General features: G+C 34.7%; 1 protein-coding gene across 1 annotated transcript in view; it reads left to right on the forward strand.

The window, feature by feature from the left end:
* Positions 1-26,866, forward strand: part of LOC150107495 (uncharacterized) — a 1,121,546-nt gene that overhangs the window by 460,546 nt on the left and 634,134 nt on the right. Inside the window, exons 31-33 of the mRNA XM_090392112.1 lie at positions 150-263; positions 12,827-12,910; positions 20,629-21,267. Coding sequence (XP_090248238.1) covers positions 150-263; positions 12,827-12,910; positions 20,629-21,267 — 837 coding nt within the window. The remainder of the gene's footprint in view (positions 1-149; positions 264-12,826; positions 12,911-20,628; positions 21,268-26,866) is intronic.

Raw genomic sequence — 26,866 nt, forward strand, 5'->3', positions numbered from 1 at the left:
TGATAATTTTTTTATATAGAAGAATATCCTAAAACCAAATTATTTATTTTATATTTAAGTTTGAATTTATTATAGCCTTCTAACTTTGACTATTTTTAGCTTTATTGTGAAACAGTTTTCAATAACATTCTCCATTTCTTATTTTTCAGTCTGAGTTTCAGATTTTTAAAGACTGGTTGCATGTCACACAGATGACGTTGGATAAAAAAGAAAGTAGTCTCAGTGATTTAAAGAGTGTAAAAGAAAATGCTGAATCATTTAAGGTATATAGTATGCTTTCATTATTTTGTATTTGCAAATAATATCTTTGTCAAATGCAATATTTGTAGTTTGATTTATCAGTCATTTATTCCTTTTATAAACATAAAGACATACATAAATATACTTGGGCAGAAAGAGGATGGAAATCAATATTAGATTATTTTATATTAAATGAAAAGGAATCAAAATTTTCACTAGATGTTAGAGTTCACAGAGGATATGAAATAAGCAGTGACCACTTCCTTGTTAAAATAAAATTAAGATTACCACCTAAATGGCTACAAGTAACAAGAACAGAAAGAAAATTTGAAACATTTGTTTATAAAACTAGACTATTGAATGACACAAATGTACAATGGCTATATGAACAAAGAATTAACCAATATCTAGACAAAATAAAACAAAATGAAGAAATAGAAATAGAATGGCTTAATATAAAAACGATACTAAATGCAGCAAATGAAAGCTTAGGAAAGATACCAAATGATACCAAAAAATTCAATAAAAGGAAAAAAACTGAACATCTGGGATGATACAATCAAAGAAATAATCAAAAAGAAAACAGAAGCCTATCACAAATGGTTAAGCAGTAAAAGATTAGAAGATGAAATAGAATATAAAAGAATGAGAGCCATAGCTAAAAGAGAAGTCAGAAAAAGACACAGAGAATCATGGAACAAATTTGTTTCTAATTTAGAACATGATTTATATAAAATAAGACCCAATGTATATAAGATTTTGAAACACTTAAATGCAGATACCAAAGAAAACATAAAATTAAACACCGAATTGAAATTAGAAGAATTTCTAAATTACTACACAGAATTGTGGACAGACAAATATTTTAAAAAAGACAACTGGCAAGCAATTAACAAAAATGAAAAGAAAATAACTAAAGAAGAAGAATTAGAAATCAGCCTAAAAGAAACAAGAAATGGAAAATCACCTGGAGAAGATAAGCTAGGTTCAGAACTATATAAATACGCAGGAACAAGATTCAAAGAAAGACTTATTATTTTTAAATAAAATTTATTCAACTGGTATCCCCCCCCCCAATAGAATGGAAAAAAGCAATTGTGATTCCTATCTTTAAAAAAGGTAATAGAGATGACCCTAAAAACTATAGAGGTATCAGTATACTAAATTCCTGTTACAAAATATATAGCAGAATTTTAAGTAGCAAACTAACAAAATATTCCAAAAACTTTATTTTAGAAGTACAGAATGGATTTAGAAAAGGATGATCATGTATAGATCCAGCCTTTTGCCTAAAATTAATAATAGAGAAAAAAAGAGAATACAATTTAGAAACACATACTGCATTTATTGACTTTGAAAAAGCATTTGACAAAGTTAAAAGAAACATATTATTTAACATATTAAAAGAAAGACAAATACCAAATAATATCCTAAAAGCTATCACAAGTATATATGAAAATAATCAAATATGAATAAGATTAAATCACGAGCTATCGTATACAAGAGAGATAAACCAAGGGGTCTGACAGGGATGTCCCCTCTCAGCAACTCTTTTTAATATTTACTTAAATGAAATAATAATAAAATGGAATAAAAATTTACATCAAGGAATTAAACTTTCTCCTACAGTAAACTTATACATTCTCCTTTTTGCCGACGACCAAAATAATTACAAATGCTGAAGATAACTTACAGAAAGCTATTTTAGATCTAAATGAGATAGCCAAAGATTATGGTATGATAATATCAACAGAAAAAACAAAAACTATGGCCTTTAAAGGACAAGATCTAGCAAGAACTAAAATAGTAATAGATAACGAGATCTTAGAACAGGTGAATTCATTTAACTACCTAGGATGTATGATCACATATGAAAAAGATATAAATGTAAAAATTGCAAAATATTTAAAAATAACAGGTGTAATTAACTCTATATTTAAACCAAATCTAGTTCAAAAACAAACCAGACTAAAAGTATACAATACATTAGCCCTACCAGTCTTAATGTATGGAAGCGAAATCTGGACAATAAAACAAAAAGACAAAACAAAGATTATTAACAGCAGAAATGAAGTTTATGAGAAAAACTGCAAAGTATACCCTATTTGATCACAAAAGAAATGAAGAAATAATGAAAGAATTAAACCAAGAACCAGTAATAGAAAAAATTAAAAAATATAAACATAATTTGATGGAACACGTTCAAAGAATGAAAACAGAAAGATTACCAAAACAAGCCTTAAAGTACAAGCCATTAGGAGAAAGCAAATCAGGACGCCCTCTTAAATGATTCAATGATGACTTCTAAGGCCGGAACAGGCCATTCTAGGCCTAAATCCTTGATATGCATGATGATGACGATTTATCAGTATAAAATAATATACATCACACACACACATGCACACACACACACACACACAGAGGAAAAAAATGTACAATTATATTTTACTGTATACTAAATTTAATTTTATTGAAACTTTTCTTGTAACACCTTTACAAATGATTTTGAAATTGTTGATGAGATGAAATGATTCATCTTCCCCATAATATAGTAAGCTTATGGCCTGTTACAACCAAGTGACTTGGTTCCATATAAACCTAATTAATGTTTATAGGACAATTCATCCTATCTGCATACCCCTCCTCTTTCTGGTAGAGGGGGACCTCTTAGTGATGATACTGGCCCTTTTTGTTCTTATTCTTTTTACTATACTTTTCTTTCTGTATATTTTGTATTACTTCTTTTGAGTCTTTCATATTATCCTATCTTCTACCTTTTAGAATCCAATGCCTTTTGCATTGTTTACCATGTGGTGCAACCCAAGAACATCCCGAAAGAGTGATCTTGGTAGTTCCACACTACTTTGGTCTCTTTCAGTTAAACAGGCAGCCCTGGATGGCCCAAACAGGATCAATTGGCTAGTGGGCTTGCCTGCAAGTGCCAGTGGTGTTGCAGTAAGTAACCATTCCCCATGGTCTGGGGACAGGTTCCAAGGCTTGCTTTGGTGCTGGCATAATGTCCACAGTACTTCCAACAGAGTTGGAATCAATGTATGGCTCCATGGTATGCAAAGGTTCTGACACAGAATCAAACTTCTACAGAGAATGAATAATTTTTTATTCTCTTATGAGGGACCCTCAGCAAGCCTCAACATCTGCAGAAACCAGAGAAACATCAACTGAAAATCAAAATAAGAAACAAAAAAACATCAGAAGCTGCGACAAATACACCACTTTTCTTAATCCTGTATTCAAATTCTCTAAATTCTATAAACTCTATAAGGAAATGGTGTTCAGAAGATATTATTTAAGCAGCAACAGTAGTATAATCAGAAAAATTATCCCCATGCAACAGCTATCAAGGGAATACCAAATCACATTTATCCCCCACAAAACTTTAAACTTTTCTAGAGGTGTAATATCAGAGTGGGACCTCCTTGATATTTCTGATGAGGAGAATAGTTCTCATCAGGAACATCATTCTTACCTTTAACACACCAAAACCACCAGCTCAAAGCAGCTTATCTCGGCTATTCAATAAGGATATATATCCCAAACCCTTTATGCTGCTTTAAATGTCAGAAATATGGGCATTCTCCTGCCTGGCATGGCTCTGTCATCTGTGTCCAAAGTGGCAGTAAAGATCATGAGTATAAAGACTAAGAGCAAAACACAAAAATGCTTTAACTGTGCAAATACCACCATTATACTCCTAAACTGCCAAAGGTGGAAGGATGAAAAGGAGATCCAAAAAATAAAAACAGAACAATACATCCACCACAACAATAGCAACAACATCTGCTAAGCCATCTTATGCTAAGAAGGCAACTTTAAAGAAAGTGTCAGTAGCCACATTGACAGGAGGGACATTCTCATGGCTACAAACATCCATGAACAATATGACTTACTTACTGTCTCATTCAAGTGAATCAGAGAGTAAAATTGATATAGAATCACCTTGAGGACATGCTAAAAACGATCCCACAATATAAAAGTCCTCTTATTAAAAAATAAATAATGGAATGTACACCACAGAGGATCAAAAGAATGACCCTTTAGTAGATGACTTGTTATCAGATAACATGGATACTTCTGTGTGGATGCTTCTCCCACAGGAAGATAAATCATTAATATGCCTAGTGCCCTAGAAGGAGTCCAACATGATTGCATGTTAGAATTTTTCCTGATGATGAAGAAGAAAGATTGGACTCTGATTGTCCACAAATTTTGAAAAACAAAAAATGCAAGACTGGCATAAACAAAACTTCTCAACATAGAAAGCCAGATGATACCAAAAAGTTGCCACAAAGAAATAACGAAAACATTCCTACATGGAATTGTCTTGGATTCTGACAAAACATCAAAGCTCTCTTGTAGAAGTATATGCTAATATGTTTTTGCCTGCAGGAAACATACCTGAAGCCTGGTGATGATCTGGCATTATGAAATATAATGTCATTCATAAGAACAGGACAGGGAATTGGCCTGGCTATGGAGTAATCATCATCATCATCCTTGTAGGCAACCATATCTCCCCACCTTCCAGCAAGTCACACTTAATACCAACATAGAGTTACCATATGACTCTTTGTTGGAACTCTGATAACAGTATGCTGCATCTGCCTTCTTCCTGCAATAGATATCTCTCAGGATGATGATGTGATATTGCAGTTACCACCCCTTACTTTTAATGGGGGATTAGTAATGTTTCCCTCTTGAAGATGGGAAGCAACATCTCACTGTTCAAGTGGGAAACTGAAAGGATTTCATTTTCCCATTATTTCAACCTTTTTTTACATGGACAGCCATGTACTACATCATAGCTATCAGGGTGGAAAATTGAGCAAGCTAACTAGCCTACCTTCTCTATTTTAGCAGAATTCCATTCTGCAACAATCATATCATCTCCTATCAGTGATACAGTAAACAACATGATGATACCAAAAAATCTAGTCTGTTTCCACATTTTCCTCAAACATGGTGGAATGACAGCAGACAGGGAAGCTCTAAAGAATGCATGTAGTATTTTCCCCAGATACAACAAACCTCATTGCTTTCAAATATAGTTGAGCCCAATGAACACATATCTGATATCAGAACCAGAAGGAATCCTTGATCTAGACAAGATCAGCCAAGACATGGTGGAATGACAGCAGACAGGGAAGCTCTAAAGAATGCATGTAGTATTTTCCCCAGATACAACAAACCTCATTGCTTTCAAATATAGTTGAGCCCAATGAACACATATCTGATATCAGAACCAGAAGGAATCTTTGATCTAGACAAGATCAGCCAAGAGCAAAGAAGTATGGGATAAAATACGAAAAATGAAAACATTCCTACATGGAATGTTACCCCACCCAGCAGCTCTCTATCCTTGAGCATAATGGAGGCTCGAGAGATTTTTGTAAAAAAATCAACAATATCATCTTACATTCCTGAGTCCCTTGCCCAAAAATGCCAAGCAAAAAAACAGCAAATTCTGTTTTCTTCAGACATTATGGAAGGATACAATAGGCCATTCATGAAAGAAGAAATGAAAGCTACTTTGCATAATACATTCGCTGCCAACTACGAGTATACTCATATGTCGATTACTAATCTCCTATGCCAAGGTATGGCGAGAGCACATCTGGGGACTTGGTAGAAGGAAAATAATTTCAGCAAAAGTATAGTATATTATATATGAGCCTCGCAAGCCAACTACGAATATGCTCGTATGTCGATTACTGACCTCCTATGCCAAGCACAAGTTAACCCGTAGTATAACCCACAATTTTTAAATCAAATTACGAATGGTACACTTTAAAAAAAATTTCCACATGCAATGGTGGTTTTTCCTGGCACACAGGACAATAATAACGTGTTTCCCATCATTTATTTATTTTTAATTTTAATTTATGCGCTAAGAGATTACTTGTAGTTGGCATATGAAACAAAATTCTGTCTGATAAGCCAGCTACGAGATTACTTGTACTGACTTTGAAGAAGTGAAAGTGCTTGGCATTTAGTAACAAACTAACGAACGTGTTAAATGTTGTACCAAACATGTTAAATGTTTCCTGACATTGGTCCAGATAACATCCATTACGAGATGATCAACATCTGTTGCCATCTGCCACAAATTAACTACTGCACTTGTTCAATGGAATTTTCTCTGCAAACATTTTTCTAGATAACCCATAAAAGGTGATTATTATTGTCCTTCTTAAACCAGGGAAGGATTCAAAATCTCTAGTAAACTGCCTTTGCGAGATTCTGGAAAAAATGGTTCACTCTCATCTTTTATGGTTTTTGGAGGAAAACAATCTTTTTTTTTCCCAGAATGCAATCTGGCTTCTTCATACATATCATTCTATAAACTATCTGGCTAATAGCATCCATTAGGCCTTTCTAAAATGCAAGCACTTATCGCTGTTGGTTTTCTTTGATATGGAAAAGCATAATGACACTGCTTAGCGGTTTGGAAAAAAAGACCTGCACAATTTTGTTCTCAGAGAGAGAGAGAATCTCCCTCTTTTTTTTTTTTTTATCTAGCTGAATCTTTCAAGTCCAAGTGTTTTACAAACTTTTTTTATATCTGTTTATCAGACATTTTTTCATCTACCTTTTATACCACTTTTTTAATACTTGTTGAAAGTGGTCCTTTCACCATAAAACCCTAAATAAATAAATGGCTACTGCATAATCTGCAATGTCTGTCAGTCATATGTATTTTCTGGTCAGTTGGACTGTTTTTACAGATGAAAAACCCAACTTTTAGGGAAGAAAATCCCTGTTATCTCTGTATATGATTAGCTATCCTACTTACTTTCTTCATCTCCTAGATAAATCTGAGTCCATCTTTCCATCCACAAAGAGCACTTTTAATACAAATGAAGTAAAGAGGTTTTCTATAACAATGCTAATTGGAATTGTTTATGAAAAATTGACAATTTTAGAAAACTATATATCCTCCAAATATACAATTTGACAAATAAGCTGTGAAAATAGACACAACTGATGTGAGAATTTGTAGAATTTATGAGTGAAAAAAAAATTACATAAGTCAACCAATTGTTATCTTGATACTGATTTCCCTTGTCTTAATTCCCTAAGATTTTCTTATGAAATTACTATCTAATTAGGAAATAGGTAGCAGTTTCCTGTGTCTTGTTTGAGAATTCTCATACTGAGAATTTGAAAATGTGATGCAACAATCGTTTTATGTATGTGCCCAAAAATGTTAAAGAATTAGTGAGTGTTAGATTAAATGATAAGAAGGAACACATAGTGTGTGAGAAGTGTGATGAAAGATTAGGACTCTCTATGTTACCAGGAATAATCAGGAAATGGATGAAGGTGCTTGTGACAGTAATAATAGAAGTGATGTGGAAGAGCTTAGACAAGAGTTAATGAAAATGAAGAGTCAGATTAAATGCATGGAGGAGGAAATTGAATGGTTAAAGAAGGGATTTACTGAAGTAAATTAAGAGGTAAGTAGGAAGAAGCAAGTATCTAAAGATGTAAATGACAAGGAGGTTAATAGGAAGAAATAAGTATCTAAAAATGATAGGGTGGTTTTGTATGGTGATTCAAATATTAAAGTTGTGGTAAATATTAAGGTGCATAAGGCATGTGTTCCAGGTGGTACAATAAAACGAATAGCGAATGCTTTGCATAGAAGAAAGGAACTAGTGGTAGTGGTAGACACAAATGACTTGGATAGTGAAACAAGGAATTTGAAAAAGTTGTTGCAAGAGGTGAAGGACAATAGTGTCATTGAGAAAGTGGTTAGTTTGTTGCCCAGATATGACAGTAGTGAACTGAGAAGGAGAACAATGATATTGAATGACAAGATGGCTGAAGTGTGTCAGGCAATGGGTACTCGATTTGTGAACGTATGGGATGAATTTGAAGGGAAGTTAGAATGGTTCAAAGCTGATGGAATGCATTTGAGTGGGCTTGATGTTGGTTGTTTTGAGAAATTATTGTTTACTAACAGTTAACAGAGTTCATACAAAATCAGTATTGCTAAAGGTCAGAGGAGAGATGGAGAAAAGTTGAGCAGCAGGTTGCAGAGAACAGGAAGAAGTATACAAAGGAGAGGAAGTAATTATGGTAGGGCAGAGTGATGCAGTGCAACATGGTGGGGAATAGGGGATAATAAGGATATGAATGAAAGTAAGGATCAGGAAAATGGAGATGGTCAGAACAGACAGAGAGAGATGTATTGTAGCAGAGAGAGTACAGAGTGATAATGTATGTGGGATGGCCTCAAAGAGTGGAGAATAGTTATGCTTTTATACTAGCATATGGATATTCAGAAATAAATGGGCTGAGTTTGTAGCATTGATCAAATCAGTATGCTCAAAGATAATGGTATGAGTGAAACTTGGTTGACTGATGATAATATACTGTAAGAACTAGAAATGGTTGGATATAGAATTTTCTGAAAGGTTAGGAAGCTGAAGAGAGGAGGGGAGGGGGAAGTACTGTTAATGATAGCAGAGGACCTCTATCCTTCAACATTGGAAGTGGAAAATAGTATGTGTGACGTTGAGATCATTAGAATAGTATATCTAATAGGATGTTGTTATAAGCCAGGAATGTGGAGAGCACTGATTGTGAAATGTTTAGACAAATTAGTTGGGCAAGTAAAATGAAGATGATTCTAATGGGAGATTTTAATGATAGGAATGTGGATTGGAAAGAAAAGATAGTGTATGATAGCAAGGAAAGTGAATTTGTTGAGTTTCTGCAGGATAATTATCTAAAGGATAATTAATAAGGCTGTAGGAATATATTTAATGAATACTTCATCAATGTCATTGTGATGCAAATTATGCTGTGCAAGATAATAGAAGGGAGGCCAGAATTAGGCGAATTAAAGGTGAAAGAATCAGAGGTGTATCAAGTGTTGTTTGGATTAGATGTTAATAAGACTATAGGAATGTTTTTTAAAGAATGTTCAAAAGAGTTAGCCATGCCATTGACCTAGTTATTTAACAAAAGTCTTGAAGTGGGAAAAGTTCCTAAGGAGTGGAAAGAATGCAAAATGATACCTCTCCACAAACTTGGTTCTGGGACAGAAGTTTCTAATCATAGACCAGTATGTTTATCTACAGTTGTATTTGATAGATTTGATAAAGGTATTTGATAGATTATGACATGACATATTGGTGTTAAGCTAACAACATAGAGCATTCAGTGAATAGTAGCACTGGGAACCATATTAAGGAGATAAGTGAATTTTTTGCCTCTAAATCTCAAAATGTCAACAAGTTAAACTAATCAGAAAATCCAACTCTCTTCGAGAAAAACAAGAGAAGTCTTCTTTTTTCAACAAACCTCACCTTTCCCAGGAGAAGGTGTTATCAACAAGTTTAGTCACAACTTATCGGCCACTGAAAAAAGTGTTCTCTCACGAGGCCTCAATTTTGTTCTATCACTGAAATCTATTCCTAAAGAATTATTTCTCACCAAAATTGAGAAAACTGCTTCTTTTCTTCCTACCCAGGATGCAAACCTACTCCATATTGAATCTATCTTCACTATTAACAAAGCTAAACCTCCTATTGACAGCATTCTTTCTCTTCAGAACGACAGGCTATTAAACAACTGAAGAACAACCAAGACATCATCATTCTTCCAGCGGATAAAGGAAATGTTACAGTACTCAACAAAACAGATTATCAGCATAAGATACAAGGTTTACTACATACTGACGCTTATTCAACTCTCGAAAGAGAGAGAGATCCTAGTAGAGAATTTCAAACCGTACAAACAATTTACTGAGAACAACAACAGAATTACCAAGAAATTTACGCTTTTCCCTCTGTTCTCTCCATCCTCTAATTCCTTGGCTATGTGGTCTTCCAAAAATTCACAAGGAGAATATCTTGCTTCGTCTGATAGTTGAAGGTATTGATTCTCCGACATACAGACTTTATAAATATCTCACTTCTTCTTTAAAATGTTTCTCCAGGAAATCTTCATCCGTGCAAATAGTTTTGCACAAAGGATGGATACAAAATCAACAGATTTTGTATTCAAGCTCCAAGATATTACAATCAAAGACATAGATATCATTGCCAGCTTTGACATAGTTTCATTGTTTACAAATGTTTCCTACGGAAGAAGTACTTTTATTTTTAAAAGACAAAGTTTCTAAGATCATGGCCTTATTGACACACCGTGTCAACTCCGGTTACTTCAAATTCAAAGACACAATCTACAAGCAAAATTCAGGCCTAGCTATGGGAAACCCTTTTTCCCCAGTTCTTGCAAACATTTACCTGGAGGATTTTGAAGAAAAGGCCATTTCCTTTCCTTTAAAACCTAAAGTGTGGAAACTATGTTGATGACATCTTTCTAATTTGGGAACTTGGCCTTGATACTCTTTGGAACTTTCAAGAACACCTAAATAATATACATCCTAAAATTAAGTTTACAGCTGAATTTCAGGATAAAGGCTCTCTTTCTTAGATGTGAAACTGTCCCATTTAAATGAGAAATTCAAGATCACTATTTTTAGGAAATCTACCCATACAGACAGATATCTCCATGCTGATTCTCGCCATTACCCTCCTCAGAAATTCGGTATCATATCTACTCTTGGACACTGGGCTCGCTCACTTCTTTTGGATGAACAGGATCTTAGCAAAGAACTTAATCATCTTCAAAGCACATTTCAGTTAAATAGCTATTCAGAGAAAATTATCAATGAACTCCTTTTCAATCCTCCCCCGCATCATAATGAAAATACCATAGTTTCTATGGGCAGTATTTCTATCTCTCCAAAATTAGCAAAAATCTTAAGAATATTTAACATTTGGACCTTCTTCAACACTGCCTAAGCTACGTTCCCTTATCAGTCGACCAAAAACTATTCATAACGGTCTCAAATATCCTGGAGTTTATCAAATTTTCTGCAATTGTGGCAAACCTTACTTTGGACAGACAAAAAAATCAATCGAACTCTATATTGAAGAACACCAAAGAGACATCAATTAGAAAAGAACTCGAGCCAGCGCCTTATCTATCAAATTTTCTGCAATTGTGGCAAACCTTACTTTGGACAGACAAAAAAATCAATCGAACTCTATATTGAAGAACACCAAAGAGACACATCAATTAGAAAAGAACTCGAGCCAGCGCCTTATCTATCCATGTCCTGTTTTCAGCTTATTCGAATGAGGAGGGCCTCCCACATCCAGTAATCTGGAAAAAGTCTAACAATCTTCACCATTGTTATGATGAAATAGAAAGAAAAATTTTCGAGTCAAGAGAAATAATCCTAAACCCTGTTCACATCAATAGTAATTTAAGCTAAAACTTATCAGACTGCCACAGCTCTGCTATTCAATACTGGCATGCCTGAGATCATGGATGCATGCATGTGCCTATTAATACAGTTGGAGATTGTTCTTCTTTTTTAAACTCGTCTAGGCTTTAGCCTCTACAATGTTTTTTTGCTGTGTTTTTTAATACTGTTCAGATCCAGTTCCTTACTGGCATTCTTATATGTTTTTAGCCCTTGATGAAGGCTATGTTTAGAGGAAACTAGTTGTGCAATTAAAACCTTTTATGTTAATTTTTGTCTTTAGTTATTTAATACTTTTAACATATATTCACTACACCTGAATAAAAAGCTACTGAACTGAGAGTGGGGGGGGGCTATCCCATCTCATTGCAAACAATGTGTACAGAACATAAAACATTGCATGCTGTTACACTCTCCACTGTTTTCTCGCAAAGGTTCAATAGCCTTCCATCCATTTATCCATTCATGTATTGACTGTATATTATATCAATTCCCTTGCTTGTTAGCCTGAATGGTCTGTCACTGCCAAGTAACATGGCATTTTTGAAACCTAATTAATGTTCTGATAGGGTGGTTAATCCCTTCTGCAAAGTATATTATAGTTGTCGATTGCATTTGTTGTTCTATTCAGTTTCTAATCTTCAACTGAAAATTTATAATAAAGGTTCTTTGCATGCTAGACAGGATTCAAACCCAGTCTTTTCAACCAAAGGGCATCATCGAAGCTGACCGAGTTATGAAGCCTCTGTATATTATATGTATAATACTCAGAGTGTAGCACTGTATATGACATAATTGAATAACTTGAATTTATTATATTATTCATTTTTATTTTTAAACCTTTATAGCAACTTGATTGCTATAGACCACTGCCAATAATACTTTAGAAATCAAAACATTACATGCAACATAATGTTTTGAAAAAAAAATCTGTGCAATGTAGTCTTTCTGATACTTTGTTAGATGCTGCCTCTTGAGGATGACATTGTTATTAAAGTCTAAATGTTGAGTAACTAATGAATAGTTATTTATTCTCAAAGTAATCATGTTTCTTAACAGTCAAGAACACTATTATTATTACAACAGAGAGGTCTACAACATAATTATATAACATATTTATTCTAAATTATTATACCTCAATTAATTTTAATTTTTTTTTAAATTACTTCAGTGAACTAGCTGGTTATGAAATGAATTTGCTATAAAATTCATGTTGTATATGTATGCAATTTAATAATTTTACCTCTCACAAAAAGCTTTTTTTTTCCCTCTCCTCTTTAGTTATTTGTCAGTGATGTAATTGCTCATCAGGCAGATCTTCGCTTCATAACAATGGCAGCTCAGAAGTTTCTTGATGAATCTAAAGTGAGCTTGTTTTTATTTTGCCCATGCATCTTAAAATTTTTTAGCATTAGGTCACTGAGAAATGTAAGATGTAAATTATTGTGATCTATGCTTTGAATTAAAGCTTCAAATTTATATAAAATATATTATTATTATTACGTAACTCCTCCAGGGAGTCCAAAGGCTCTTTGAGGGAGTACACCTACTCTACGCAACTGTCTGTCTCCACCAGCTACAATGAACTGTACATCATCACCATCTACACTAATGCCATCTACTGCTCACCACCACTAGTATTTTCACAGACAATCACAAACATCCAAGCCCATGGTGGGATTTTGAACCCACAGCCTCCTCCTTAGCTGGAGAGCAGATATGCTAACCACTCGGCCAACCAGGCTGGTTAATATGTTTTATTTTATTTTATATATGTTTTATTAATTTGATAATACTTTTATAAAGCACTACTTTTTCAGTAGTCCTTTAGATATGAACCAACTGTTTTCCAACAGATATAGTTGTTATGTTTTTCACATCCCAGATATCACATTGTAGATGAATAATTCAGCAAATTCTAGAAATCAAGCAGTACAGCGGCTGACATGTAAGGCAGCTTTGTGTAAAATTTTTTTGCTACCTCTCAATAAAAATGTACAAAAAATTATTAAGCAAATGTAAATGTTAAAATAGATTTATTAAAATGAAAAAAAAATTTTATATATCTTTTTACTTGCCATTCTTGAAAATCGGACTATACTTTCACAAATACTGCAACAGCAGAGTGCTCTGATTACGATCAATTCATTTACAATAATGAAATCCTTCACATAGCTGTTATGGAGATTATTGTGAATGTTCTAGTATTTCAATAATCGAATATCATGTTCAGATGACTACAAAGCTTTAACTTAGCGAACCAATAGAAAGACAGAAGGATGTTCATTTGTATCTGCATAGAAGAAGACTACTCGACCCAGTTCATAATTGTTATATTGAGCTTTCTGGAACTGCAACACTGTTCTCACTGGAAGATGTTAGTGGCACTGATAGTTTCAACTTGCATGATACATATGGTTTTTTCTGAATTGATATAGAATACTTTCATATTTATAAATTTAGGGACAAAAACACACGTGTTGAACAGATTATTTTATTAATTACTAATAAAATAAAACTTGACGTTTTGACCCCTGTATTGAGGTCATCATCGGAAGGATACAAGTGTATAAGGATTCACGCTACATGCTCTAGCCCTCTATACTGGTAAACTAAATCTATGTAGTTAATTAATCCTTTTCCCTAGCCTGACCTCTAGTGATATATAAAAAAAAAAGAAATTAAAAAAAAAAATACAACTACAATAAACTTCTAAAGTCCTTATGTATTAATATTCTTCTGGATTTGTACAGTTCTGATTGTTATAATATGATTTCCTTCAGTTGCTGCTGAATGTTATAAACACTTCACCAGGTTGTCTTCTTGTAGTGGGATTTTTCTATGGCTAGTTTAGGTTGTTATACAGGTTGTAGATGGGTCCTCCACATTCTTAGAATGGTTAGGCCATCATTTTTGTTGAGATTTGGGTTGTGTTTGAGCATTTCACATGACTCTTTAAATTTTCTCTCAAACCAGGTTTTGGTGCGGTGTAGGGACTTGGTATTTTTCCAATCGATTCTGTGGTATGTTTGGAGTGCGTGGTCAGAAAGGCCTGTTTTTCCAAAATGAAGGTATTTAATGTTTGTATTCGTCGTTTGTATTCGTCTTGTCTGATTGGAATAGTTCGCCCTGTTTCCCCTATGTATGGTATGTTACATGTACATTGTATTTTGTATACCCCTGGGTGGGCTAGGTGTGGAAGAGGATCTTTAGAAGAACTGAGTAGGTGTCTTAACTTATTTGGAGGTTTAAAGGTGGTTTTAATGTTGTATTTGCATAGTGTTCTGTCTATTTTTTTCAGAAATGCCTCTAACATAAGGAATGGCAATAGCATTCTTGAAATCTTTTTTGTTCTTACTGGTATCTTTGTGGAGAATCTTGTGAATAGTTTTTTCACTGTATCCATTTTTTGTAAATGTTTGGTTGATGATCTTGTATTCCTGGTTTAGAGCTTGTTCATTAGAACAAATAATTAGAGCTCTGTGTTTTAAGGTGCTTATGATACCTAGTTTTTGTGTTGGGTGGTGGTAAGAATTTCTGTGTATGTATTGGCCTGTGTGTGTAGGTTTGCAATAAACTGAGATGGAGAGACAGCCAGAGGGAAGATGTGTGACACCTGGCCTTTCTGACCACGCACTCCAAACATACCAAGAATTGATTGGAAAAATACCAAGTCCCTACACTGCACCAAAACCTGGTTTGAGAGAAAATTTAAAGAGTCATGTGAAATGCTCAAACACAACCCAAATCTCAACAAAAATGATGGCCTAACCATTCCAAGAATGTGGAGGATCCATCTACAACCTGTATAACAACCTAAACTAGCCATAGAAAAATCCCACTGCAAGAAGACAACCTGATGAAGTGTTTGTAACATTCAACAGCAACTGAAGGAAATCATATTATAACGATCAGAACTGTACAAATACAGAAGAATATTAATACATGAAGACTTTAGCAGTTTATTGTAGTTGTATTTTTTTAAATTAATTTTATTATTTGTTTATTTATTTTTATTTTTTTATCATTAGAGGTCAGGCTAGGGAAAAGGATTAATTAACTACATAGATTTAGTTTACTGGTATACAGGGCTAGAGCATGTAGCTTGGTTCTTTATACACTTGTATCCTTCCAATGATGACCTCGATACAGGGATCGAAACATCAAGTTTTATTTTATTAGTAATTAATAAAATCATCTGTTCAACACGTGTGTTTTTGTGTCCCTAAATTTATAATTATGAATGCCGATCACCGTGTAACCTTAAAAGAAAGATATACAATACTTGTTTTAGAAGAAGTGAAATCTGATGAGCAAACTCATATGGATGGTGTTTGGAATGGAGAATTGATTTTAAAACTTAAAAACTTTGCTTGTAATGTAAAATAAAACTTGATTATTCTATCATCTTGTAGAAATTAATTTCTTCAAGACCATCCCAAGGGAACATGTTTTTTTTTCATGTTTAGTTGGTTGTAGTGACTCTTTGAAAAATAAACTGTAGAAAGGAAAACTTTCAACTTCTTGTGAAATATTTTGTATTCAGAAACCCTTGGCACATTAAACATAAAGAATGAAACACAGAAAACATCAGAGATAAATGCTGATATGCCATCTTCTCCTCATATGTTTAACAGCTGAACATTTTATCAGCAGTTGTCATCCCTTTTTATCCAGGAAGATTGGCAAGTTACCAGAAACTCAATAATTAAGTATCTCTTTTATTGTACTTAATCTCATTAAAATTAAGTACATTGAGAGAGACACTTAATAATTCTCAATGATTAACTGTCTTTCTTTCCCATAAGAGAGAGAGAGAGAGAGAGAGGGAGGGAGGAAGGGGGAGAGAGAGAGAGAGAGAGAAATCCTGATCCAAATATTCAGAGCAAATTCTCTATGTAACACCACTTTAGGTATTACCAATTGCAGTAACCAACCACAAAAAATAACTTTTCTAGAGGAATAATATCAAATAGGACTATCTTAATTTTATACATAAGGAAATTTGTTTTAAATTGAAAGATAAAGGAATGGTAGCTACTCTAAGAAGAAGAAGAAGAATCCTTATATGTAGGAATGGTAACTTGTACAAAACTGGAATGTCATCTGTAATTTTAACATTCACAACTCTAACTTCTGTGAAAGCAGGCCATCTAAACTGCTCTGTACGTCTTTACATTCTGAATCCTTTGAGATGCTTCAAATAGCAAAAATACCTTTGTTTCAAAATGCTTGTCATAGTTTTACTATATATGTCTGATGTGGCGGTAAAGAGTATGAAAACCAGAGCCTGCATAAGCAAAACACATAAATGTACTGATTATAAGATAAATGCCGTGTTTCTCTGAAGCATGTCTGACATCAAAGAATGAGAGAGGATTTTAAAAATTCACAATGGAGCAAAACATTTCATATCATGAAACTCTGTTATGCTGAGAAGGTAACAGTAAAAAGAAAAGAAAGGAAAAAAAAAAAGACTGTCCCATGTTCTCACAATTATGTCATCTCCAACACTTACAGCGCATTCTAATGAAGCTAATGGCCATCTAATGTATTTGATCTCATACCAGAAATCGCAAATGATACTACCAAAAATGATATATTTGAGTTTGTCATGATTTGATTCTGATGATGAAACACCCTTATAAATTGATCACTGAATACTTCAACAATGTTTTCTTCAGCAGTTATCATTCTACCATTTTCATCCATTGACATTATCTTATCATAATCATTCTTCCTTCTACTTGCAACATATCTGAAAAACTCTCTGTTTTTCTTGACCTGATTTGCTCATTTCTGCTCATACTATAGTTTTTGCTGTTCTTACTGAATGCGCTTTCTGGAATGCTCTTTATATTACTCATGCAATCGAGTGCTACCTTTATTCATCTTGTGCTGCCTCCACAGTATTCTCTTCTTCCAAATTTCATAATTAATCTCTTTATTGTCCATTTGACACTTACTTTATTCAGTCTTTTGACCAAAAGATATTTACCAACATTAATGTACAAATGTATTCTGAAGGTCAAAAGACTGAATAAAGTAGGCATCATATGGACACCTACTTTATTCAGTCCATGGATTTGATTCCATGAAACTTGGAAGAAGAGAATACTGTGGAGGCAACACAAGATGAATAAAGGTAGCAGTCTCCCTCACACAGCATTTATTTCCCTTCCTGACTATAGCTCCAAGCTGTCTTCTGAGCTTTTCATAATTACCATCCTTGTATTTCCACATATATTCTTTCCTTGCATAAGTCTTCATGTGGCTAATCACAACCCAGGTGTTCAATTCATGATCACTCTCACCATCTGGAAGAGCAAAACCCCACTCACAATCGCATCTTCTGATGAAATGATCAGATCTTTTAACTCTCGATTCTCATGTGCCATTCTTTACATACACTCTAAGATGGTTATCTGCCAAGAACTCAATCAATTAATTTTTCTTATTCCCAAATGCTCTCTCATCATTACAGTCTATACTTCCATAATTAAAATCACCCTTCCTTTGTCCACTAACTGAAGTTGGTTATACATTTTTTCATCACCATCCTCAACATTCCCTGCCTATAGCAACACTGACTAAATATCTCTTCCTTTCAAATCCCCACTTCACCTCACAATACTGACTAGAGATGTGAGATGTGGCAAAACTATTGCCACATCTCCACTTTGTGCAGACATAATTCGTCCGCTAACTTCAACAGCATCCTCCTCCCTTCTTGTCCTTTTAATCCTCATGTATTCCCTACGGGACATCATCCTTATCCAACATGTTTCACTTCTTCCAACAAATTTTGGGCAAACTCAATCAACAAAACCATTTCATCTCCCTTATTTCTGATTCTCCTCGCATTGGTAAATAAGCATAGCAATTCACTTTTAGATCTATAACCAATCCTGCTCGTGTCACTTGTAGGTTCTGATTGCCCCACACCTGACCATTCCCAGTTACCTTTATCACCATTTACCCTGCCTATCTCTTCAGACTCAACTACACCCTGTACATCTGTGGCCATCCCATTCCCATACTGACTTTCCTCATACACACATTCACTACTATTACTTCCACTCTCTTTATATTGTGTCATAAATGGAGTTTGGAGAGAGAGAGAGTGTGTGTGTGTGTGTGTGCGTGTGCGTGCGTGTGGAATCCTCTCTTCTACCTAAGTCATGTCAGTTTTACCACTGTTTATTCCTTGGAGTAGTTAAGATCAACTGAAAATTTGAGCTCAGTTGGAGGAAAAATAGTTTACTATGAGATATGGGGTCATAATTTTAACTGTCCACACTTCATATGATGAAAAAAAAAGGAGCAGTACTGAAGAAAATATGAGGTTAGTTTTAATATAGAGGTTTCTACTTGATGGATATTATTGTTTTAATTTTAGAAAATGTAACTCTGATCTGAAATTTCAGCAGCTCATTAGAAAAACAATATATTGCTATGAAAACATTAATAAAAGTATCTTGGTTAAATCTCTTCTTATAAATTACAACCACCACTATTTTCTCAGTACTTGGCTAATTTTTTTATATGAAATGCTTTTTTAGAGACATATTTTGTATTATATTTTAATGAAATATCCAGAAAATGAACATTCTCTCTCTCTCTCTCTCTCTCTCTCTCTCTCATTTAATGCTCTCTCTGATTGATATCCATTCCTGTTGTGATATATATATGTATATATTGAAACTCAAACTATGTATCTAATATTTTTGATCTTTTATAAAGAATAAAATAAGCCAAATATTATTATTATGTGATATCTACGGGGAGTCCAAAGACTTATTGAGAGAGGGCACTTGCTCTACAGCTCTCTATCTCCACCAACAACAATGAATTGCAACTACACCAATGCCAGTTACCACCCATCACCACCACCACTAGTATTTTCACAGACAATCACAAACATCCATGCCTAGTGCAGGATTTGAACCCACAGCCTTTTGGCTGGTGAGCAGATATGCTAACAACTTGGCCAACTAGGCTGGCATATATATTATTTAATTTAAAGGGTCTTTTATATTGTACCTCTTATGCTATTTTTCTTTGATTAATATACCAATGCTTTGTCTGTAGAACTGCTGGCTGCAGTATTGTTGTGTAGTTTGTTAGGATATCTCATCTACTAATGTCAATATAACTCAAAGCAAACTAAAATACAAAGATTTAATTATGACATGTTTAGTATATCTTAAGCCTAGTGGTCTTTTTTTTTTTTTTTTTGTGGGAAAAAAAAAGGACCACTAGGCTGTGTTGGTTGAAACTCATATTATGGTTTAATGGAATGAAGACAGCACAAAGAAATGAATTAAACATTCTTGAAATTTGTCATATTATGGACAAGCCAGAAGATCCCCAACATAAACATGACATAAAAGATATATCTGCAGTCAAAGTTATAGTGACAGTCAGTCAATATTAGCTAATCCTTGACACCCTTCATGTAGTAAAATGAAAAAACACTAGTATGCTTCACTGTAGTAAATACAGACACAAACGTTTTTGGAATAATTTAAAAAAAAAAATCCCAATAAATATGGTCATATGAAACTTTTTATGATATGGGAAGCAATCATTCTTAGACCTTCCACTCAACAGCAAAGGCTGCCTACTAGTACCCATTATAGTGTCCCAGCCCTTACTATTTCAATTTAATCTCATCTGCTTTGTGGATTGTGTGATTATTAAAATTGTTTTCATATCTGTCTCAGTGACTGATGATGTCACTGACAGAGATGAAATATTGGACTCATGAAATCTCTGTTTGTTTCATTCTTTATGCCATCTTCATTCCATTAAATACAGTATAGCACAAAAAAAAAGTACTAGAATAACTACTGTTTAGCTGAAATGTGTGAAAGTTCAGCCTGTTTCAGCACCATACTATAACTATACGATGACTGGTCTCTAATTTATAGTATAAAAAATTATAGTATTTTGTTTTTGACCTTACATCAATTTTTTAGGTTATAATAGTGTTGAGTTTTTCTTTTTAATATATTTATACAGCTTTCTAGTTTTCCAATAATAATCACTCAGAGTTAATTTTGAGTTTTGTTTTTTTTTAGGAATATCTGAGAGTGCTAAATATATTTAGAACCAGTCTTCCACGGCGATTGCCACATGTGGAACCAATAGAAAGTGAAGTGAAATCAGAAGTTCAAGAAGTGACCAATATTTACCAAAATTTATTAAACAGAGTTAATAGATTAGGAGATCGCTTTACAAATCTTGTTAGCCGACAACAGTACTATATAGAATCTGTTGACAAAGCTAGAATGTGGCTAATTGAAATACAAAAAAGTTCAAAGAAAGTATTTGAAGAACCTGTAGCAGCTGAACCTCGGGCTGTTCAAGATCAACTTGATAAAGTAAAAACTTTGAATATGGAAATTGTTGGACAAGGGCGATTGATACAGAATGCACATTTATCAGCTAATACCCTCTTTGAAAGTTTAGATGGTGTGAATCTTGACACATCAGAGAAACATACAATTGAAAGAACAATTAAGAAGTTGGAAGGTGAATACACTCAACTAACTGTCAATATTGCTGAAAAAAGCAATGAATTGCAAACTGCACTAGTTCATTCTCAAGATATACAGGATGGACTAGATCGATTATTAAAATGGCTTGACGAGACTGAAACTCTTCTCCAAAACCAGTGCAAACCAGTTAGTATTGTTCAAGAAAAGCTAGCAGAACAGGTGAGATTCCAATATATTTTTAATATGAATAATTATAAAAATACATAGAAAATTTTGATAATAAAAGAGAAGGAACAGAATTTTTTTGAAGATAGTTATCATTTTTATATTTGTTTAAAAAGATCTTAAAAACGTTTAAAAATGTCATGGGAGAAGTGGGGGGGGGTTGACATTTGATGAGATAACTTTCCTCCTTCATCACATATTCAAATTATTCAAATTTGATGTTCAGGGTGATTTAGGGTTAAATTTTTATAACTGGGAGGGACATTGCCTTTTAAGAAATGTGGAGAACTGATCAGGGCTTCTCACTTTCTCTTGTTGTACCCAGTTAGGTATCTACCTGGATATGGAATAGGCTGGATGGGCTGGCAATTTGGGATTTGCACTAAATCCCAAATTGCCAGTCCATCCAATCTATAATGCAAAATGGTACAACATTACAGAATATCATGCTGGAATGGGGCATAGCCCAGTCAAACAGGGATCCCATTGCTTTTGTCAGGGAATAGGGCAATCAATGACAAGTCATCTACTGGAAAAAATTATTAGAATAGAAATGGAATTAGTAGAAGAATTAGAGGTACCAGATCAACACACTGCTCCACGTGAAGCATCTGTTCATAGTGGAGGAGACTTCACAGTGATGGTATAGCCCTTTCCATTCTCATTCTTTTTCTATGCTTTTCTTCCCATATTGTTTGCTCTACTTCTTCTGAGTCTTTTTTAGTATCCTATCTTCCAGACTACATCACTGGGATCCAATGCCTTGATGCCATGTTTGCCATGCAGTGTGATCCATGGACATCTGGAAAGGGTAATCCTGGTAGTTTTGTGTACCAGCTTGGCCTCTGCTTCTACAAGACAGGAGGTTGTGTATGGCTCTGCCAGGATCATTTGGTTAGTGGGCTTGCCTATAGGAGTCAGTGGTCTTGCTATAAGTCTCCTTTCCCATGGTCTGGGGACAGAGCCCTGGACTTGCTGTAGTGCTCATATAACATCCAGGGTAGTCCTGGCATCAGTAAATGCTTTTTGGAGAGTGGGCATCCATTTGTGGCACCATGGTTGGTGGAGAGCTCTGGTGCTGAATCCAACTTCTCCTGAGAACAAACACTTTCTCTTGATTATCAGGAGCCCTCCCTAAAGAAGCTCCAGCTAGGTACAGAAACTGTACAATCTTTCAATAGAAAAGCAAAATATGAAACAAAAAAAAAATCATAAGCTGCAATAAATACACCACTGTTATTAATCTTACACTCAAAAGGTGATTGTCAAATTGTAGCAATGTCACTATTCTTCATCCGGAAGGGTTGGCAGACCCTCCAAAATCTGCTGAAGGAAGATTATTACCCTATATTGCATTCTCTAATAAGGGTATACCAATTACAGTTACCCTGCACAAAAATTTCAACCTTTCTAGAGGCATAATATCAGAGCAGGACCACTTTGCTGTTCCTGATGAAGAGATATGCTCTAAACTCAAGTGGCAAGGAGTGATAGCCATGAGAAGAATCCTAATACATAGGGATGAGAATCTGGATTCCACCAGAAACATCATCCTCACCTTCAATAAACCAAAACCACCAACATTTGTTAAAGAATGTTATCTCAACTTTCAATATAGTAAATCTCTATATCCCAAACCCCTTATGATTCTTTAAATTTCAGAAATATAGTCATTCTCAGACTGCCTGTTGTAGCTTTTTGATCTGTGCCCGGGGAAAGCTCTATAGCATACAGCTTGTACTAAAATACATCAGATTCTATTGCTGCCAAAGGTGCATAATATATTCAGACTGACAGAGTTCTCTTCATGCAGTAAGACATCTAGAGCTCCAGAAACATTAAGTGCTCTTTTGAATCCAACATTTCCTCTTTCATTTATGGAAGGTACACTTATTGTTGCTACTGTTAGATTCCAAGTGATGTTGAGATTGAGGAAAACAAGATTGCAGAGTCTGCAGCTAGATCAGCTCATTTCTCAAATATTCACCACATGCCATACACTGATTACCAGCAGATTATCAGACAAAAACTTCTATGCCAGTGGCAGTTATCTTGGAAAATAGACAGAGTAATAATAAACTTTACCAAATTAAACCTGAAAGTAAATTATGGTAGTCTAGCCTACACAGAGTTTGAACAAAGGAAGTTGTTGTTGCTCGGCTCCACATCGATCATAGTCATCTTTCACACTCCTTCTTATTGAGGGGTAATGAAATGTTTATGTGGATGCCAGACTATCCATCACTCATATTTTAATTGACTTTGCCATTTTGCCAATGAGTGCTGTCATTATTTTAGCCACTTTTATAATCTCTCTTTCTCTGGACCCTATACACAGGCAAATTTTACAAGACTCATTGATTGTTACCCTGGTTTTTAAATTTTTAACAGAGTATTAATTAGCATATAATTTGTCTAGTTATATACTTATTAGAAGTTTATTTTGCACGTGGTTAGACCATAATAAATTTAGTTTAATCCTTGATCTAAGATTAAGCAAACAAAGTTTGCACCTGAAAATATCTTCAGGACTGAGGTAAGGTGGTGCAACTCATAGTAAAGGTGGACCAAGTTCTCATCACTCCTTGTCTCAGTATTTCCCTTAATCCAAAGCACATCTTCTTGCAGACATGTATACTGCTATGCATTAAGGGAAGGGCCACTACTCAGACCGGTTTCAACCTTTGTATAGGTGAAGCGGGCTCTAAAAATAAGACGATCCTGAAAGATCGTCCAACTCAGTGTTGTTCCACTCAGTGACAGACTCACCCCATCACTGAGAAGAACTTCTCAGCATGGCTCTACCCAGTGGCAGACTCACCCCACCACCAAACAGAGCCATAACTCAGCAGTGAGCCCCACTCAGAGACAGGCAAAAACCTACCCCCAAGCAGAACCTCTCAAATCATCAGAGCCAGACCCACACCAGTTTCGACCTTTATTGAGGTCTCATCAGTGGGAGGCAAACCCAGAGTGGTGATACTAAGGCAGAATCAATGGAGAGGTCATATTTACCTATACGAGTTGCCAACCGGTGTACCACCTTATTATTAAATTACTCTGAATTTAGAGAAATATGTCGGAAGTTTATTTTGCACTTGGTTAGACTATAATAAATTTAGTTTAATCCTTTATCCAAGTGTGAGCAAACAAAGTTTATGCCTGAAAATATCTTCAGGACTGAGGTAAAGTGGTGCAACTCCTAGCTTTGCATTATGGGAGATACTGAGACAAGGAGTGATGAGAGCTTGGTCCACCTTTGCTATGAGTTGCCTAGGGTTGCACCACCTTACCTCAGTCCTGAAGATATTTTCAGGCACAAGCTTTGTTTGCTTACACTTGGATAAAGGATTAAACTAAATTTATTATAGTCTAACCAAGTGCAAAATAAACTTCCAACATCTTTCTCTCAATCCAGAGTAATTTAGTAATAAGGTGGTACACCGATTGGCAACTTCTATAGGTAAATATGACCTCTCCATTGCTTCTGCCTTAGTATCACCCACTGATGAGACCTCAATAAAGGTCGAAACCGGTGCAGGTGAGACTTGGGTTCTGAGAGGCTCTGCTTGGGGACAGGTTTTTGCCTGTCTTTGAGTGTGGCCACTGCTGAGATAATGGCTCTGCTTGGTGGTGGGGTGAGCCTGCCACTGGGTAGAGCCAATGCTGAGAAGTTCTTCTCGGTGATGGGGTGAGCCTGTCATTGAGTTGAACAATGCAGAGTTGGGCGATCTCTCGAGATCGTCTTATTTTTAGAGCCCATTTCACTTATTCATAAGATCGAAACTGGTCTGGGTAGTGGCCCTTCCCTTAATGCATAGCAGTATACATGTCCACAAGGAGATGTGCTTTGCATTATGGGAGATACTGAGACAAGGAGTGAAGAGAGCTTGGTCCACCTTTGCTATGAGTTGCCTAGGGTTGCACCACCTTACCTCAGTCCTGAAGATATTTTCTTTCAGGTGCAAACTTTGTTTGCTTAGACTTGGATAAAGGATTAAACTAAATTTATTATATACTTATTAGTTTGTTGTTGTCAATATGCTTTTAAAAATCTGTTTTTTATGTACATTTTTATACTTTTTACTTTTTTTATACTTCTTTTTAACATCTGTACCCATCTTTTACATTTTTTTTTTCTACACTCAATTTATGCCATTTTACTTATTTATTACCTAGTATACTTTTAAGAAATGTTTCGTTTATGATTATTGTTATTATCTTGATTTTTATGTATAATGTTTAGACATATATATGGCACTTATTTATTACATGTGATCTTGCAAAGCATGACCATAAATGTCCTTGCGCCATTCAACCAAAAAAAAACAAACTAACAAAGAAGATCAGCATAATAGGAGTGTCTGAAACAAAGACTAAAACAGGTGAGATCTTTCTGAGCAGCAAATACAAAATACTATGTTCAGGTAATAACAATCAGGGAAAAGAAGTAGTAGCTATATTATTCAGTACTAAATACAAGGATAATCTTCTTGAATGGTACTCAGTGTCATCTAGGGTGATTTGGGTAAATATCAAAATGAGGAAGTGGACAATGAGACTTGTTTATACCTATGGTTCCACAGAAGATTCTACTAAGGAAGAAATGGAGGAATTTTTCAACGCATTAGAAAAGACAACTGACACAATGAAAAAGGAAAAGTTGGTCCTTGTTGGAAATCTAAATAGTAGAATGGGAAATGATTACCAGACATATAGAATGTTTTTGGAAATTTGGGGAAAAAAGCAAAGCTAATAATAATAATGGTAAGTACCTGCTGGATTTCTGTTCAGGACATGGACTAGTTATTACTAACACCATATTCCGACATAAAAATGTGCGCAGATTCACATGGAGCAAAGATACAAGAAATAAAAAGTGTCATTGACTATTCTATGGTTGATACCAATGTTTTACTTGTTCAGGACACAGAATATACAAAACATTTAAAATTAGAAGTAATCACCATTTAATTTTCAGCAGGATTATATTGAAATTCATGTTGAAAAGAAGAGTGTTTAAAAAAGATTTTAAAAGGTGAGACAAGGATGTACATGATCTCCACTGTTATTCATCATAATATGGATCACATTATGAAGGAAAGTAGTTTTAAACCTGATATCACAATTGGAGATGTTCATCTCAGCTCTTTACTTTATGCAGATGATGTTATACTTCTAACAATATCTAATACAACTCTGCAAGATTTCCTGAATTGAATTACTGCTATAATACATTTGTTATGAAAGTCAGTAATAAAAGTACAATGAAAATAGGTAGAATCACTGAAAACATGAGCTACATCCTGAATTGAGAACATATAGAAGACACACATTTTGGCTATTAACGAAGATGTCAAATTGAATTATTTTCCTGACCTGCATTGAGTCACAAGACTCATCATGGGAGTTAAACACAATGTCTATCATACTACTCCTTAAATCATCCACTGGAGGGGGGGGGGGTATAGGCAAGTATTGCATCTCAGCCATAATCAGATACTATGACTAAATCCTAAACTCTTGATCCTTGTGTTTCCTCCACTGCATGCTGCCTAAGCATGCAGTGGAGGAAATTTTTGAATTCAAGAAA

This window comes from Typopeltis vanoorti, chromosome 4 (genome assembly GCF_054136105.1).
Source record: "Typopeltis vanoorti isolate ZY-2024b chromosome 4, IOZ_Tvanoo_1.0, whole genome shotgun sequence".
Lineage (NCBI taxonomy): Eukaryota > Metazoa > Arthropoda > Arachnida > Uropygi > Thelyphonidae > Typopeltis > Typopeltis vanoorti.